This window comes from Malus domestica, chromosome 16 (assembly GCF_042453785.1).
Source record: "Malus domestica chromosome 16, GDT2T_hap1".
Classification (NCBI taxonomy): domain Eukaryota; kingdom Viridiplantae; phylum Streptophyta; class Magnoliopsida; order Rosales; family Rosaceae; genus Malus; species Malus domestica.
In genome coordinates this window covers 15,651,839-15,669,854 of record NC_091676.1, presented here as the reverse complement: position 1 = coordinate 15,669,854, position 18,016 = coordinate 15,651,839, and the positions used below count along the sequence as shown (strand labels likewise).

Sequence of the window (18,016 nt, the reverse complement as noted above, 5' to 3'; positions counted from 1 at the left end):
ACAAGTTAGATGACTTTATCTTTATGTCTCTTTCTACCAATTTTTCATAAAGCAATCCATCAGTTGGTATATTTCTAGTTTAGAAGGGTCACATCTTCGAATAAGGCCTTAATGTAAAACTCTTCCCTTTAGTTTATAATTTTACTTTGTAGGTTTTTATTTTTATTTTTTAAAAATATTATTGTTTTTGGATCTTAATTAGTGAGCCAAGGGGTCCACCCCCTTATTTTTGTCCCAAGGCCCTCATCTCTCATCTGTCTCAGTCCTCTCTTTCTCTCCACTTTCCCATGCTCTCCCTCTCTCTGAAACTCTCATCATTCCTCCCTCTCTCTGCAACTCTCATCATTCCTTCTAGTTCTTCGGTTCTTCCCCGAACTCACACACACACACACCAGCACTCCCTCATCTCCCTCGTTCTTCTTCTCCCTCTGCTAGTGCAGACAACGAACCAAAACCCAGTTTCCGGTGTGGACCGTGGGTTCCAAGGTGAAACTCCGTCGAGCTCCGACCACGGCATGCCTTGAAAATGGTATAGATCTCTTCCTCTTCCCTTGGGCTTCGGTTTGGTAGTTTATTTGACATGTGTTGGTCACGTTTTGGGGTTGACCGGAGCTTGTAAGCTCCGGCGTCCTCTTTCCGTCGAAACCAGGCCAAAATATCGCGATAGTTTCGGAAATATCGCGATATTATCGATATTATCGATAATATCGCGATATTTTGACGAAAATCATTTGGATATTGAAAAAAAAATCGGTTCCCTTAAAAACCGATAATATCGGCGATATTTCGCCGATATTATCGGCATTTCAGACCATGATGTATGGACAAGGATTGTCTGTTATTTCACTTTCGGTGTCCTCCTGTTTTGTGTGGTCATGATTAAGCCATGTCAACATTTTATATTATTTTTTTATAGAGATAATAAGACAAAAATAAATAGTAATATAAAATGTTGACGTGGCTTAACCGTGACCACACAAACAGAAAAGCACAAAAAGGCACTGGAAGTGGGAGGATAGTCAATCCTTGTCCGTAATGTATTTGCTTCCATTCAAAGCTTTCATCTCTTTTTGATTTGTTGAATAATATTTTAACATGTGTTATATTGTTTTAAAAATAATAAATATGTTATTATTTTAAATGTGAATTATCATTTTTACCTTATTGCATGATTACCATTAAGTACAAGATAAAATTAAAATAATAAAATGAAATTTATCAATAAACCCACACCCAAATTAAACATTACCATCATGTAATGTTTATCCTACGTTGATCCTACGTTAAAATGCTTTTTTTTTCTTCGTTTGATTTCTATTTTTTTTTATAGAGTTGAGAAGATGATTTTTTGAGTTTCAATTTATGTCCATCAACACTGAAAGTTGAGAAGATGGGTTTTGGGGGGGGGGGGGGGTTGAGTTTTGCTGTGTAGATGGTGGCGAAGCCTCACTTTGGAATTAAGACTCTCTTCTTGGTTGAATATTTCAACGGAAAAGAAGTGGTTTCCCAGCTTGAGAAGGAGGTTAATGTTCCCGACGATAAGTCACCTCTAGGTATAACACATAATCTCCAAGGTAGAGCTTGGTAAGCTCATCCTCCACTGCTATTGGCAACACAAATTGTACATCACCTTTCTCTACACCTATGGCAGCTTCGTCGATACCCCAAGCATTCCCGCCTAACTACCACATATCACAATATCTGCATAGAAAGAAAAGTTATTATTAGTTTATTTTCTATAATGTTTTAAGTATAGACATATGAAGGCATATACTTTATGCTTATGCAAATACAGTCATGGGGACATGGATATCAAGAAAGTATATGGAAGATTCATAAACAAGTAGAACCTTCACCAAATTATTCAATTGGGATTTTATTTTTTAAATGGGTGTAAAGATAAATTCACATTTTGAATTGGGTTTGTGAGGGTAATTTAGGTATAAAATTGGGTTTAAAGAGATATTAATTCTTTCATTAAAAATAATATGAGTGTATGAGTAAGTTGGATGTAGAAAAAGATTATATGAGTTCAAATAAAATTTCTTATAGAGTAATCACCCATGAATACTTAAATATGAATAATACTAGAAAAACAAAATTTTAAACCAAATGTGAAAACCAAATAAGTTGGCGTTTAGCAATTAGCAATGGATTGTATTTGAACCATTTGTAGCTCTTGCACCACAATATCCAATCACAATGAATTCGTTAAATGGACCTGAGAATCGAATCTTCAAAAGATGTTCGTGTTGATTCCTTTCAAAAATAGATACGGTTTTTTAAGCAAACCCACGCCCCCCATGTCCCTGAAATAATTTTAGACCTACCAAATTTTCATATTTCAAATTTTCTTTAGTTTTTATATATAAGTAACTTTAGTCGTTAGATCAAATTTCAATAGTCTAGATCTCCAAAGTTTGTGGATTAGGAGGAAGGGATCCGAAAAGGATCCCTTTCCCAAGTCAAATTTAAGAAGAAAAAAAAAGAACTTTAATGAAAATGGCTTGGGTCAACAAATATTTAATAAAAAAATCATCCTAAAATGTTATTTAATCAAAACGGCTCAAAGGTTAATAAAAAACCATCCAAAAATTGTCCATGGGCCAAACTTACAAGCCCAACCTGCTATAAATCTAGACTTCTGTAAATACCCTAAATGATTCGATTCAAGAGGAAACTGCAGTTCTTCGAGACCACGAACCGCAAAGAGGTTGAAGATATGTTCAGATCAAGTTTTATGATCAACTCTCGTGCCCAAAGGAGCTACCCATGTACATAAATCAAAGCTGCTTCATGGATTGGTGCCAATTCAATTCAACGGAATACTATTATTACACCTTTTTTCTTATTTATTTTTCACGATTTTTGGTTTCTGGGTTTATGTACGGTCCAAAAACGTGGCAATCACGTCCGTATAATTTGTATTACAAGTTCATGGATAGATTCAAGCCTGGTGGGCAAGACTGAATTTCCAGGTTATATATAGGAGGGGTACTTGGATGAGTTTTTCAGACAGTTGGATGTGGATATATATTTGTATTCCTTCATCATCTGTGAGTTGAATTACTTCAATCATATGAATTACCTTTCCTCCCCAACTAGCTAGCTAATTGGTATTCTTTGAATTCTTATTATTTATTCTCTTTGGATGTTGAACATATCTTCAACTTCTTCGCGGTTCGTGGTCTCGAAGAACTACAGTTTCCTCTTGCATGAAGAACCCACCCTTCTGGCCGGCTTTCTCGGCGTAGGCGGACATGTAAGAATCTGGGGATTTTGTTCTCTTTGGATGTTGGTGTGCGGCACTCGGAGACAACTCTTCACCAACCTTAACTCGTAAATAAGAGTCAATTCAAATCAAAGTTGAAAAATGAATCATTCATCGGAACAAAGCCGCCAAACCAAGTTCATAGAAGTTTAATGGCAGAAACCGACGAAAAAATATTTGGAAAAAAAAAAGAACCAAAACATAAAACTATTTCTGGAGAACCCAAAACATAACAGTGTTTCTGGTATAAAAAAAAAATCAGATACAGTGTTTGTTTTGTCTGTGCACAAACAAACACTGTATCTAGAAAAAAAAAACAAAAACCAAAATCCAGAAACAATAACTTAAATTCCAGAAATAGTGACTTACATTCCAGAAATAGTCTATGTTTTTAACATTTGACTGTTTCTTTTCTTTCATGCACTAGCTGATTATATGTAAGAAACAGAGTGCTTATTTTGCTTTGAATACAAATACAGTAAATTTCACTATTTCTTTTTCAGAAACAGTGAGTTAGATTCCAAAAATAGTGACTTACATTCCAGAAACAGTCTATGTTTTTAACCATTGACTGTTTCTTTTCTTTCATGCATCAGCTGATTATATTTAAGAAACATAGTGCTTATTTTGCTTTGAATCCAAATACAATGAATTTCACCATTTTTTTCTAGCTTACATTTAAGAAACAGTGTATATATTTCATTTAAATTCAGAAACAGTGACTTAGATTCCAGAATCAGTAATTTAAATTCAAAAAACTGTGACTTAGATTTCAGAAATATTGTTACTTAAAATCCAGAGACAGTTTATTTTTACAGTCCAGAAACAATGACCCGTCGTTATTATTGAATAGCATGCAAATCTCAAATTTATTTTATGGAGAAACAAACGATGAACTCCATTGACGAAGAAAAATTGAAAAACAATATCGCAAATACACTATAAATAATAACGATGATCACATTTCAACGAAATAATACAAAATATAAATTAAATAGCATGAGATCTATATTTTTGTTTTAAAGAAAAAGAAGAAGGTCTGCAAAACAACGATGAATTTCATTAACGATGAAAATTTGGAACTCAACCTTAAAAAGTTGGGGGTAAAGTCGATAAATCATAATTTATTATAGTTGGGCCATTTTTAATTGGACTGCTTTAATATGGACCTTGTACTAAGCATTAAACAAAACTTATAACATGGTTTTTTTTTTATTAAAACTAAAACTTTTCAAGTCATTTTCATTAGTTTTTCAAAAAAAAAAAAAAAGATTTGACAGCCCAAAATTAAAGCTAACGTCTAAAATAATTTTAAAAAAGATTTGATATCAAATTAGGCTGTCCATTGTGTGGCTTAGCCGAACTCTTCCTCCCCTTAGTGTAAAACTATTGATGTACTAAAAAAAATTGAAAAATTAATTAAATCAAATTTCACTTAAAACTTTATAAATACCTATGTATTTGTATAATTTTTAATTACTTATCAAAATTTAAATATTTTTAAATTAAAATGTTCATAAAAATAAATTAGAATAATCTACATAAATTTTGTTTTAAAAAAAAATTACTCAAAGAAAAAAATTAGGCTAAAATTATTATAATAATCTCGGCTAGCCATAACCATTAGAGGAGAAAAACTGCGACATCCCACATCGCCCAGGCGAGTGGTTCATGTAAGCCTTATATGTATATTCTCATCTCTACCTAGCACGAGGCCTTTTGGGAGTTCGCTGGCTTCAGGTTCTATCAGAACTCTGAAGTTAAGCGAGATCACGCGAGAGCAATCCCATGATGGATGACCCACCGGGAAGTTCTTGTCTGAGTTCACAGAAATAAAACCGTGAGGGCGTGGTCGAGGCGCAAAGTGAACAATATCGTGTTACGATGGAGTCGAGCCCGGAATATGGTGCGGGCCCGGGCGATGATGTGACAATTTGATTGTGACATCCCACATTGCCCAGGAGAGTGGATCATGTAAACCTTATATGTATATTCTCATCTCTACATAGCACGAGGCCTTTTGAGAGCTCACTGGCTTCGGGTTCCATCAGAACTCTGAAGTTAAGCGAGATTGCGCAACAGCAATCCCATGATGGGTGACCCATTGGGAAGTTCTTGTGTGAGTTTCCAGAAACAAAACCGTGAGGATGTGGTCGGGACCCAAAACGGACAATATCATGCTACGGCGGATTCAAGCCTGGGATGTGACAAAAACAATTTCTGGAAACTTAAAATTTTCTGGCTTAAATTTTTAAGTTTTATCCCCAAGTGTTGGAGATGGTCTAAAGATAAATAGTTGCATGTGGTAATAGTATGTACAAAGATCAAGGGATGTGACAAAAACAATTTCTAGAAACTTAAAATTTTCTGGCTTAAATTTTTAAGTTTTATCCCTAAGTGTTGGAGATGGTCTAAAGATAAATAGTTGCATGTGGTAATAGTATGTACAAAGAACAAGCATTTGCTTTGCACTCCTAGGTTTTAGAAGTAAGAGATACAATGCTTTGTCTACAAGAATATCCCATTTTGTTATCTTTGCAGGTTAATACTATTACCACCCTCAATTATAAAACAAAACGCAATCCATTATATACACTTTTCTTTACACCCACCTGAACCCTCTATGTAATAATGCTCCCAAAACAAAACCCAATTGTAACCAAAGTATATAAATTTAAGATTCTACTGTAGTTTCTATTTATTTCTGCTTTTTTTTTCCAATCTATTTATTTTTACTTGTTGAATAAGTCGAGAAATTGAATTATAGGGTGTTTCACAGTTGGCGGGAGCTTGTCTTGAATCTTTTGTATGTAATCGAATTCAGGGTTTAGGATTTACAGGCTATTGATTGGACCGAAATTGGTATGTGAATCGTGATGGTTTGAACAAAACTACTGGAAGGTGTCTCTATAAACCACCATCCCAACCGTGAATCCGGATGCTTTCAACAAAACCATTGGAAGGTGTCACTATCAACCACCATCCCAATAGTGGTAGTGCCATCCTCCGTCAGAATTCTCTGTCTCCAAATTATAAAAACAAACCTAGAATTGTTTCCTTTTTCTATGTTGAACGCCATACCATAAAATATCTAAACGGTCAGTAGGAAGGGTGAATCGATCCGCAAATGTCCTCTGAATCCTTTATAAAAAAAATAGGAGGATTCAAACGAATCTTGTCATAAGAAGGCTTACTAATAAGATTTCACATAGAGCAGGTTTGACATACAATTCCTTGAATCAAACCTAAACTTCGGGTTAGTGGATGTCCGTGTGAAGATTTGAGGATCTAGCGCATCATTATTCGTCCAAGGTGTCCCAAGCGATCATGCCAAATTGTAATTTCGTGCGCGGTCCCTGAGGTAAGGCCGGCTACATAGTGGCTCTCTATAGGACATATGGTTGTAGTATATAGACCACTCGAGATACGCTCCATCTTCTTTAAAATATGCTTTTGGCCATATTCGTAAGAAGTGATGCACATAAATTCAACTCTATTTTCTACATAGGTTTTAGCATGGTAATTATTTCTAATGTCCTTGAAACTCAACTACGTTCTTCCGGAATGTGGAGAATACAGTGCCTCGTCAATGGTCAAGATTGTACCATTGTACATTATTATACGTTTCTTACCGTATCTTTTGATCAGGTTGGATGGGCCTGAGAGGGTTGTCATATATGTATTCTTAGGTATGAAGTTAGTGAAATAAATAAGTCCACGCAAAACAATGTGCATGGTTGCACTATCTGCCAAACAACTAACTTTCCCACTAGTCATACCTAGAAATAAAAATTAATTTGAATCGATCACTTGCATAAAAGTTCTAAAAACAAATATTCATTCAAAATAATGTAAGTATTATTCAAGGATGGTAATTAATTTAAAAACTTAATATCCAAAAACAAATCACCAACAAATAATCCAAATATAAAGGAAAAATTGTTCAAAATTATACACAAAAACAAAGAGAGGGTTCGGCCACTAACTGGAATTTGGCCCCAGGTGTTCTAAAAATCAACTAAAAATAGTTCATGTCTAAGATTCTCATCTTCCATATGGGTAATGGCCTATTGAAAGTCAAAAACCTTCATCTTGGTACTCTCTGGTTCATCCACTTACACAAAAGTTTGATTCAAACTTTTTACGACGAGAATGATATTCAGCTACAACCTTTGGGGAGCACGGCAAACACGGGACCAATGGTCCTTTGAACCACAGCGGTAGCACATGTTTGCATTCATGGTGTCAGGTTAGAATGCTTCTGGGCTCTGTTTCCTTCCTTAGATGGATCTTGGCTTTGTTGACCTTGACAGAGTGGCTTCTAGCTGTCCCTACCACGTATATGTTGGCATTTTGGGTGTTGATTTGTGCTATAATCCGCTTCAAGCATAGCAGTCTTCCTAATAGGTCGAGTTTGATGATTTTTCATCAACAATTGATTCTGCTTTTCAGCGAGATGTAAAACAGAGATCAAATCTGAAAACTTAGTGAACTTATGAGACCTATATTGTTGTTGTAGGGCAATATTGGTAGTAGAGAATGTCGAATAGGTCTTCTCTAGGAGATCCTCTTTGGTCAAGTTCTAGTTACAGAACTTGAGAAGTGATTAGATTCGACAAACTTCATAATTATATTCATTCACAGACTTAAAGTCTTGGAAGAGCAAATGCTGTCAGTCATGACTTGCTTCAGGCAAGAAGATATCCTTTTGGTGATCGAAGCAAAGAGACCCAAAGTGCTCGTGGATCTTCCTCAACAAGGTACTCGGTTTACAATGCATCATGAATGTGTCTTCGGATGAAGATAATGGCAATAGCTTTCTCAGCTTCGCCAACCGGGTTGTCCGTCTCATCTTTAATGGCGGGACGTAAATTCTTTGCGGTTAGGTGGAGCTTCACATCTTGGATCCACCTAAGGTAGTTTCTTCCAGAGACCTCTAAAGCGGTAAAGTCAAGTTTGTTCAAATTCGACATGTCCCTATCATAAAATAAATGGACAAGAATGTGGTTAGTGTAATGAAGAAAAAATCAATTCATTCACATAGGAGTAGAACATTCAGGTTCTAATAGACATTTGTTTGTTTAAAGTTCATGAAAAAATTTTGGATTTTCAAGGCTTATTATTGGGAGGATTTTACTTGGATGTGGCGTTGGCTTTGCTAACCAGTTATCTTAAGTTTCAACTTTATCTCCAACTACCACTAATAGTAGTATTTTGTTTTGAACCTAGCATGTTTGGGAGTGGTTTTGTAGGAAACACTCTTGTTGGGATGATTTCATTAGAAGCACATAATTTTTTTTTTTATCAAACAAACACTAATATTAGATACTTCTCCAGAAAGTGCTTTTACAACCAATAAACATTTAATTTCTTTCTCGACAAACCCTGTCAAAAACACTTTTAATTAGCTACAGGAAGGCACTGCATAACTGGCCTTAACATGCATAAACGTACGAGCACATATATGCAACATGTTATAAACCCATAATTTTATTTTTGATCATGTTGTATTTTCTGTGCATATATCAGGCCGTGCCACTGTTCCTTTCCGAGATTGCACCTACAAGAATTCGTGGGGCACTTAACATACTCTTCCAGCTCAATGTCACCATAGGCTTCCTTTCCGAGATTGCACCTACAAGAATTCGTGGGGGCACTTAACATACTCTTCCAGCTCAATGTCACCATAGGCATTCTTTTTGCAAACCTTATCAACTATGGAACTTCCAAGTAAGTCCAATATTGCACCTTAATTTCACAAGAATATGAAGTCATAAATATTACTTAATCATATGATGAGTAGGTGTTTTAATATATTTCGCTAAGCTAAAATGTACTGGTGGTTTTTATTTTGGACGGGTACAGTAATTATAATGTATTTTTGCTCCACAGAATGCAGGGGGATGGGGATGGAGGCTACCATTGGGTTTGGCTAGCATTCCTGCAGCTATGCTAACCTTGGGTTCTCTCATGGTGGTAGACACACCTAATAGTTTGATTGCTCGTGGTAAGTTGGATGCAGGCAAAGCAGCTCTTAAAAAGATTAGAGGTGTTGACAATGTGGAACCAGAATTCTTAGAAATCGTTGAAGCAAGTCGTGTGGCTAAAGAAGTGAAGAATCCCTTCCAAAATCTCCTTAAGCGTAGGAACAGGCCTCAGCTAGTCATTGGTGTTATGATGCAGGTCAATAATTGATAAATTATTTCATCTTCGTTTATTTTATAATAAAACCTACAAATTGGTTTATTCTGATATTCTCATTTAGTTAATGTGTTAATGTTTTGTACAGGTGTTCCAACAATTCATTGGCATCAATGCAATCATGTTCTACGCTCCAGTTTTGTTCCAAACCGTGGGATTCAAGAGTGATGCTTCCCTCTACTCAGCTGTTATAACAGGAGCTGTCAATGTCCTTTCAACCGTTGTATCAATCTACTTTGTTGACAAAGCCGGTCGTCGCGTGCTCTTGTTAGAAGGTGGTGTCCAAATGTTTCTTTCTCAATTGGTGGTTGCAATAGTGATGGGACTCAAAGTCCAGGACAACTTTAACAACCTTATCCCAGGCTTGGCCATCGTGGTGATTATGGTTTGCAGTTTTGTGTCGTCCCTTGCATGGTCTTGGGGACCTCTTGGGTGGTTGATCCTTAGCGAGACATTCCCGCTAGAGGTTCGCTATCGAAGGGTGTCCCGATCGAAGAGATGACAGAAAAAGTCTAGAAACAGCATTGGTTCTGGAAAAGATTTATGGACTACGGCCAGTGGCGGATCCAGGAAATAATGTTAGGGGGGTCAATAAGGATAGCACGCAGTGCGCAAATTTTTTTTAACAGAAACGGCATGCATATCGTCATTTCATCGAGTCTTGGTAGGATAGCGCGACCAGCTACTCCAAAATCCTTGTTCAAAGGTCCTGAACGTTCAAACCTGAAGGAAGAGATTGCTTCAACTTGTCGGCCTTCTCGGAATCAAACACACAAAGTGTGTAAAGGTACTTGGAGCACCGAACCTTGAACTTGACAGCATCCTCGGTCCTCTTGATTTTGACATTGCGGGCATCCTTCCTTCTTGCAGTTAGATGGAAATCCTTGATCTCATGGATTTGCTTCGGCATTTTGCTTGTTGCTCGGTCGAGACCGGAGGCTGCGAATTCTCTCTCAAAGTTTGAGGAGGCTATCAACGCGCCAGCAACCTCCTTCTTCTTCAACCTGCAAGCGAACTCTTTCTTCTTCTTTCAGACATTTCGTCGACCACGTGGTGTGCAGCTCCAAGAGGTTGCAGCAGCAGCTCCAAGAGGTCGCACCAACAACTCCAAGGTTATTTCCATGCCTTCGAAGGGGTCGTGTGACCCCATTGACCCCACTGTGGATCCGCCCCTGACTACGGCACCAGAGGGCGTGCTTGAACTCGTCTCTGTATGACTATAAAGTTCATTTTTACCAATTTCCAGAGTTATCCAAGCCACCAAGTAAACAGTTTATTTTTTATTTTTTATTATTATTATTTTTTTATTCGGAATACCTCTTGAAACTTGACTTCAATCCCACTTCTTCTTAACGTTAACATTTTGCACACTTAACTCCCTTTGAAATTTGACATTCATCCCACTTAATAAAATTAAGCTTAATTGTTGTTCTTATTGTTTACCTAGATTTTGTCAATTTCATCAAAAAATTTGACGTGGCTTATAAATATGTATATGGTTTCCAAGTGTCAGTCTAGGGGATGAGTCGTATTTTGTGGGAATATTTCAAATATAAAGCAAGAGATTAAGTGGTGGAGAAAAATGGAATAAAACTAACAGTTGTATCTCTTGGTTAATGGCTTTTGCTTCTCCTTTTGAATGAACTAAGGCCACAAGGGCTAAATGTTCAAAAATGAAAAAATATGGTCTTATTTGCCTTAAAGCTCATTCACAATCAAGAGCTGGAATATAATTTTATGGAGTCCACTAGGTCATTATTTGGCCTAAAGGTAAGTGATTATGATAACATGATGATAGAAGTGGTGATAATAATAGTCATTGCATTATGATGGATGATGAAGTATATCATTAGAGAATTGAAAAAAAATGAAATCCAATAAAATCTTAAAGGAAGCGGTTTTGCTATAACAAAAATCATTTCATAAATGCACTCAAAGTCTATTAAAATCTATGACTTTTTAAAATTCTTTAAAATAAATTATGTATGAATAAGCATTAATTTTGTAAGTATGAATTCCACAACATTGGTGCCCGTGGCCTGTCGTCACGTGCAGTAGAGTAAAAAAATATGTAAATTGTCCTGTTCTTATAAATGTTGTGGCCCACAGATGTGGTTTAATCTATAAATATAGAATTGAGGTTGTTAGGTTTCCTTAAAGTTTATATTTTTTCTTACCACCTACATTTTAATATCAATGGAGCATAAAAATCTTAATTAACTTATGTGTAAAAACATGCAAGTGATGGACTGTCTTAGGTAGTTAGGATCTTATTCTTCAACTCATTGCATTCATGATTCAAACCTGTACGATTTCTTAAAGTAGATTTGTGTAAAATATTGATGAGTCGATCTTATAATATATATTTAACCTATTCTTAATTTTAATTTATATGTTAATTTGGTAGAATTTTTATATTTTACTTTATATTTCAATTATAGGACATGCGAATCTACTTTGGGCATCACGTAGGAATTTTGGAGTAATTCCAACTGGAGCTGGTTTGCGAGTCTTTCAAGATGATTGTTCCAAAATTCTGTATTTTAATTCAGTGTTGTTTGACTGAGCGAATAAAAGAAGCTTGTGTGCATTGCTTTCCAACATTGACGTTAAGGAACGTTTTGGGCATTTTGACGATCAAGACAGTGTTTTTTGAGGAAGGTTCCTTTTGAGGACTTGAAGAGGACGTGCAAGCTATAAAAAAAGATCATTTGAGATCAAATCTGAACTGATTTGGTTGGTCAAAAGGGGTATTTTCTCTGCGGTCCAAATTCTGACTTAACTAGAAAACCTTTATCTATGGCTTTTTTTATAAAAGTAAAATAAATTATAAATACACCTCAAATATTCCAAAATTATTTATCTTCTTCAACTACAAAATCAATTTCAACTCCATTATAGAACAAAACTCTAATAAATGAAACTACAAACACGTTAATTAAAAAAATTATTTTTAACGAATGGAACATAGTTATTAACATCAAGAGGTCTGATGTGAGAGGGGTTGCCGTCCACTGCCAACTGAGTCCACTGCTCTCACACTGCATCCATAGGGTAGCAAGGTTCAATCTTGACAACATGGCTATAGAGAAAGAGCTTCCGCTTGAAGTTTCAAATGATATCAAACTGCTTCGTCTCAAATCTCAGGAAAATGGTGAATCAAATGTGTAAGAAATTGAGCCGATAAAGGATAAGAGAATCAGGAGAATCCACAAGGATTCTGATGATGTTGAACTGGTTGGACTTCTGCTTAAGGAGTCTGATATTACGTTAGATGATGCTTAGGCTCTCCACTATGTTGTTACATACTGTGATCCTAAGGTTGTTAAGGAGGTTCTCGGTCTAGGCAATGCAATGAATTGTGGAAGTAGTATCCTAAGGTTGTTGAGGAGGCTCTCCACTATACTGTTGCATACTGCCTAATTCTGAATGCCATCAAGACATTACGCTAGGGGTGTTTTTGACTCTTGCAGTCGCAAAGAATGACTAACAGCTTCCTTAATTTTGCACTGGCATTTGCATGGTTGTTGTTTCATGTTGAGGTAAAGCTTGCTATGCATTTGCGCGGTTTTATGATTATACAAAAGTAAAAAATAAAAATAAAAACATAAGGTATGTATTCGCAATTGATGTGAAAAATGTTGAGTGTATGCAAAAAATGTGGGGTTTATGATGAGAGTGTAGGGTGTGAGTGTGTTATGCAAAAATATGTAGGGCATATTAAGATAAATTTTAAGTGAAAAAACAAAGGGTAAATTACACAAAAATACCTCAATTATGGGTCGATTACAATTTCATACCTCATATTTTAAACATTGCAATATCATACCTCAACTTATAAATTCGTTGCAATGTTAGACCTCAGTTAAATTTTCTGTTAATTTAGTTGTTAAATAATGATGTGATAGGAATGGGGCCCACTCATTCGTCAAATGGAATAAAAAATTTAATTAATTCTTAATTTTTATTTAACAATTAAAAGTAAACAAGTATTTTAATTAGTTATTTTGACAAGAATATTTTATTAATTGAAAAGACACAGTTAAACTTAAAAAAAAAAAAAAATATGAAGGTTGCCTTCTCGTCAAGCAGCCCTTTTTGCAGGTTGGCCGGCTTGTCGCTCTTGCTTCGGTAAGAACTAGATCCACCATGCTATGAAAGTACTTTCATGTTCCTCCTCCTTCTTCTTCCCTCTCCTCTTATTCTGTCTCCAATGTGGATGCAAATTTCCGCCTTCTTCTTCGTCTTGGACAAAATTACACCTACAAAATAATTTACACCTTAGGTCAAGGCCAAGAGCCTCACGCGCCCACGATAAATGGGGGGGCTTTGGCCGAAGAACCTCCGATGTCAAAGTTAGAATTTAGAGAGAGAGTGTTTAGAGTATTTAGGATTTTTTGCAAGAGGATTGGACTCCGTGTTTGGTGAAAATGTGAGCCTATTTATAGGGCTAGGCCGGTCCACTTAGGAGAGAAAGTGGCCGGCCAACTTGTGGATTTTTTGTTGAATTTGTGGTTTAATTAGCAAATTTATTGGCTAATTAAATATGAACGAAATAAATGGGGGTTTATCAAATTGAATGACTAACTTTATTTGGGTAATAAAGCGGAGAAAATAAGAAAGGTAAGGAGCAAAGGGAAGTGGCCGGTTTTGACTAGCTTTTGGGATTAATTTGGGTGACTTATTTGATATAATGGGTGATTAAATTGGTGATTAATGGATTAATTAGGAATTAATCCATTAATTAGCCAAGTAATCTCTATTTATATGAAATAATGTATAGGTTATGAAGTAATTACCTAAGATGAGGATGGATGAGATAAGTTTGAATTTGTTACCTTTTTTGGGCACTTTTGACTTCATCGAGGGATGATTGCCCGCTGCTCACGCATAGGAAACCCGTTATGCCTCAAGGGTATTTTTGTCCTCTTTTGCCCAAAAATCTACGTGTCGCCTTGTGATTATTTTTGGCTCCACGAATGCCCCCACACTTGTTGGGCTGCTCGTATGAAATGGCAGCAGGTGTAGAGATCATCTTGCTTTAGGAAACGTATGACTGCTTCCTATTTTGATGTAGATTTTCTGTTTAATAGGAAATTAGGTCCTTCTAGGAAAGGGAAGTAAATTTCTCTCAAAGCCTATTTAAGTCCACCTTCAGTGGGTTATTAAATCAACTTTGGAGAGCGATTTATTCTACCCTACAAGAAAGAGAGAGCTTAAAGGATATTTGTTCCCCCTCCTCTAGCAATCTTCTACATCTTGCCCGTGCAAAACCGTCTTTCGTTGATTTCTTCATCTTCTATGTGCCGCACCGATGTAAAAAAAATTTAATTTTTTCTTGTCTTATTCTTGGATAGTGCTATTGCAGGGCAGCCGTCGGGGTGGTGCAGCAAGTCGGTTGGCAGGGGTCAGGAGTCGGCTCGGTATGGGATTGTGGCAGGGGCCACTGCTTGGGCTGTTTGGCTTGGCTTGAGCCAAAGGAAACTTGTACGGTCAGGGCCGCGGATTGTGGCGTTGGGGCGCAGTGCTAGGCGAGCCACATGACTCATGTCCTTTGGGCTCTTGGACCTTACTTGGGCCAGGCTGGCGACTGAAAGAAATGAGGAGGTTGTAGGCCTCATGGGTTGCTGGAATGCTGGGCATGCAGGCCTCCTGCCTGCTAGAATGCTGGGTTGATCTCATCTGTTGAGTACTGTGAATGGCGTTGGCTGCTTAGTTCTCTTCGTTGGAAGTAAGGTGGACTGCTCTTGAAAGATGAGGTAAAGAGGATCATGGCGGATGCATTGGCTTGTCTGATCGCTATTGTGGAGCCTACTATGAATGATGGTAGAAAGAAGAGATCTTCCCCGCCTGCTCAAGAGATACCAGTTGATAACGACTGAAAACTTCTTCTGCAGCTTATAAGGGCCTACTTGCTGCCGAGATGCTTGTGATTGACATAACTTCTTCGAATAGGGAGAAAAAATGAGGCTGCTAAATCTGAGCCTATGGCGCCTGCCATGTCGAGAATGGCTAGTCTGATTGCTGATAGGATTGCTCAGCATAAAGGTCATGTCATGCCCCTAGTGCCGAAGTCTGTACCAAGATGTCTGTTGGGAGCTAAGTCTGGTTCACATTTGGAGAGGCTTGCTACTATGAATAGCGATAAGGTGGACTCTCCTACTAATGTGGCGCCAATGCCTACTCCCTTTGTTGCTGAGACTGATCCTGCTAGGAAGGAAGAGACTGCTCTCGTGGGCAGCTATGAGAAATTCACTAAGCCTGCTTCTGAGGAGGCTGCTGAGATCTGTGTGCTTTTGAAACTAGATCTGCTTGAAGACATGGAAGCTTGTGCCAAGTTTGTTGATGGCGGTAGAAAGGTTGTTTGCCCAAGTTCATTTTCAAAGCATACGACCCAATATAGAAAGACTGCTCTGCTTGCTATGATGTATATATAGCAAGGCTGTCAAGGAGGGTGGCGAAGACTATGGCAGCTGAAGCTTATTCCTCAACCAAGGAGATTAAGAGGTCGGATTCTGTGCTCGTTGCTTTGAAGGGGTCTAATATTTTTGCCCCCACTTCTCTGCAGCTTAAGACTGCTCACCAAGAGATTGTTAACTTGAAGACTAGGCTTGACGTAATCCAAGTTAAGTACGAAAGTGCAGAGAAGGAGATTGGATGTTATATACCTCAAATTCAAAACCTTGAGTTTGCAGTTTCTGAGCTTCGTTTTGCTGCTTATGCAAAGGATGAAAAGTTGATTGTTGCTTATAATCAAGTGATCCACTTCAAAAGAATCGTTGATAGGCTTGAACCCCAAGTGTTGGAACTTGAAGGTGTACTAAAGATCAACGAAAGTTTGAAGAAGGAAATGGATGAGCTGCAATGCGTCCTTGTTGGTCTGCTTGAGAAGAATGAGCAGCTGAAGGGTGAGAAAGATGAGCTTGAGATTTCGAGACCTTCCTATTTCTCCAGAAGACTTGCTTGTTTTTACTTTTGAGGATTCTATTGGTGAAGTAATTGGAAAAGCTAGTGCCTAGGCTAGGGTAGCTGGGGGTGAAGCGCCGGATGATGCCGCTGCTGAAGGTGTGGTGACTTAGTAGTCGTGGGATATCCAAGCTGCTGTAGTATTTTAGGATTTTATTTGTTTTTCCTTATAGCTCTTGTTTTGCTTGAACTCCTTTGGCCTTTGCTAATTATTTATAAACATGTTTCTTTCACTTTTCTTCATCTTCGCTTCTTTTATTCATGCCCTAACCTTTAGACTTGATAGACCAGTGGCAGGCATGCTACTTTTTTATAAGCAGACAAACTTGCGTAGCCTATGCAGCCGTAGGTGTTGGTGTAGAACTTTGCAAAGTTGTTAGCCATAGGGTTGGCATCCAGATGCCTTACTTACAGAAGCAGACAAGTTCGCGTAACCACTAGGCTGCTAACCTTAACTTTCTCCAATTTCGTAAGTTGTGTAGCAAGTATCACAACACTTTAGGACTTGGTGTAGGTTGTTTCGCGCTTGGCAGAGGTGAAGCTTATCGACTACGTAACATGTTGGCAGTGGATAACACTTCGTATATGCGCGCTAGCTTGTTTAACCTTTCACAAGAATGTGTGGTTGTATAAGTTTAGTGCGGCTTTACTGCTTGAAGGGCAAACCGTAGGCAGTATTTCGAAAACCATAGGTTACCTTAGTGCACTCGGTAGCAACTTTAGGGTTCCAAGGCAGCTGTCTGTAGAGTGTACTGCGTAATATGCCCCCTCCGTCTCTAGGGCCCGGTTCCCTATGGATTAGGCCAAGAGACCCAAAATCCTTCGGTTAGCTAAGCCTTGAAAAAGGCCATTGTGGCTACTTCTAGGAATCCCAGCGCAAGCCATCGTGCATCTAGTTATACTAGGACAGCCAGGCTCATCCAAGTCTGGATATTCGGAGAGTAAAGTTTATCTTCTCGTCTTGGAGAGCTGACCCATATGGGTGTCGGGGAATTGGTTTACCCTTTCGCACTGGAGAGTAATTAGTTTACCTTCTCACACTGGTAAGCATGGTTGGTATATCGGGGGGCACAATTCCTGCGATGAGTCTCTAAGAAGGGCGAAGTCTTCTTTTGAAGTGCAGGAGTGATCAATTGTTGTAAGCATGCAGCTGAGCCAAGTTATGATTACATCTGAATTTCTTATTGAAAAATGAGTGAAACGAATGAGAACTTACCTGTAAAGTAGGAATTGCATAACAACTGGATAATCCTCGGCTTGTGAGGTGGTGCCCATCGAGTTTCTTGAGTTTTCGGGCTTTGATGTAGCGGGAGGTCACACATGGTACTTCCTCAGATTGTAGGCGCTCCACTGCTTTTCGATCTTTTTATCGTTTTATGGTGGCGAGGGTGTAATTACTCTTGCTGCCTACTCTGCCGATCTTGTACAGACTTTCCCAGATGAGATCCATCTTTTTGGAGCCTTTTATACCGGCAGTGATGAAGGCTTTTCTTAGGACTAGATCTCCGGACTAGAATTGCCAAATCTTAGCCCTTTTGTTGTAGCTGGAGATGAGCTGCTGTTGGTAGGTTGTAATGC

The 18,016-nt window shown here is 37.8% G+C and overlaps 1 protein-coding gene and 1 pseudogene across 1 annotated transcript; one reads left to right on the top strand and one right to left on the bottom strand.

The window, feature by feature from the left end:
- Nucleotides 1–1,432: 1,432 nt before the first annotated feature.
- Nucleotides 1,433–10,145, top strand: LOC103403908 (sugar transport protein MST4-like; annotated as a pseudogene).
- Nucleotides 10,112–10,397, bottom strand: LOC103403901 (large ribosomal subunit protein eL38z/eL38y-like). The gene has a single exon (XM_008342746.3). The coding sequence runs from the start codon at nucleotides 10,380–10,382 to the stop codon at nucleotides 10,173–10,175; it is 210 nt and encodes a 69-aa protein (XP_008340968.3). The 5' UTR covers nucleotides 10,383–10,397; the 3' UTR covers nucleotides 10,112–10,172.
- Between the last annotated feature and the right edge of the window lie 7,619 nt (nucleotides 10,398–18,016).

Coding starts and splice junctions, on each gene's coding strand:
- LOC103403901 (XM_008342746.3), bottom strand. CDS start 10,382: ATGCCGAAGCAAATCCATGAGATCAAGGATTTCCATCTAACTGCAAGA.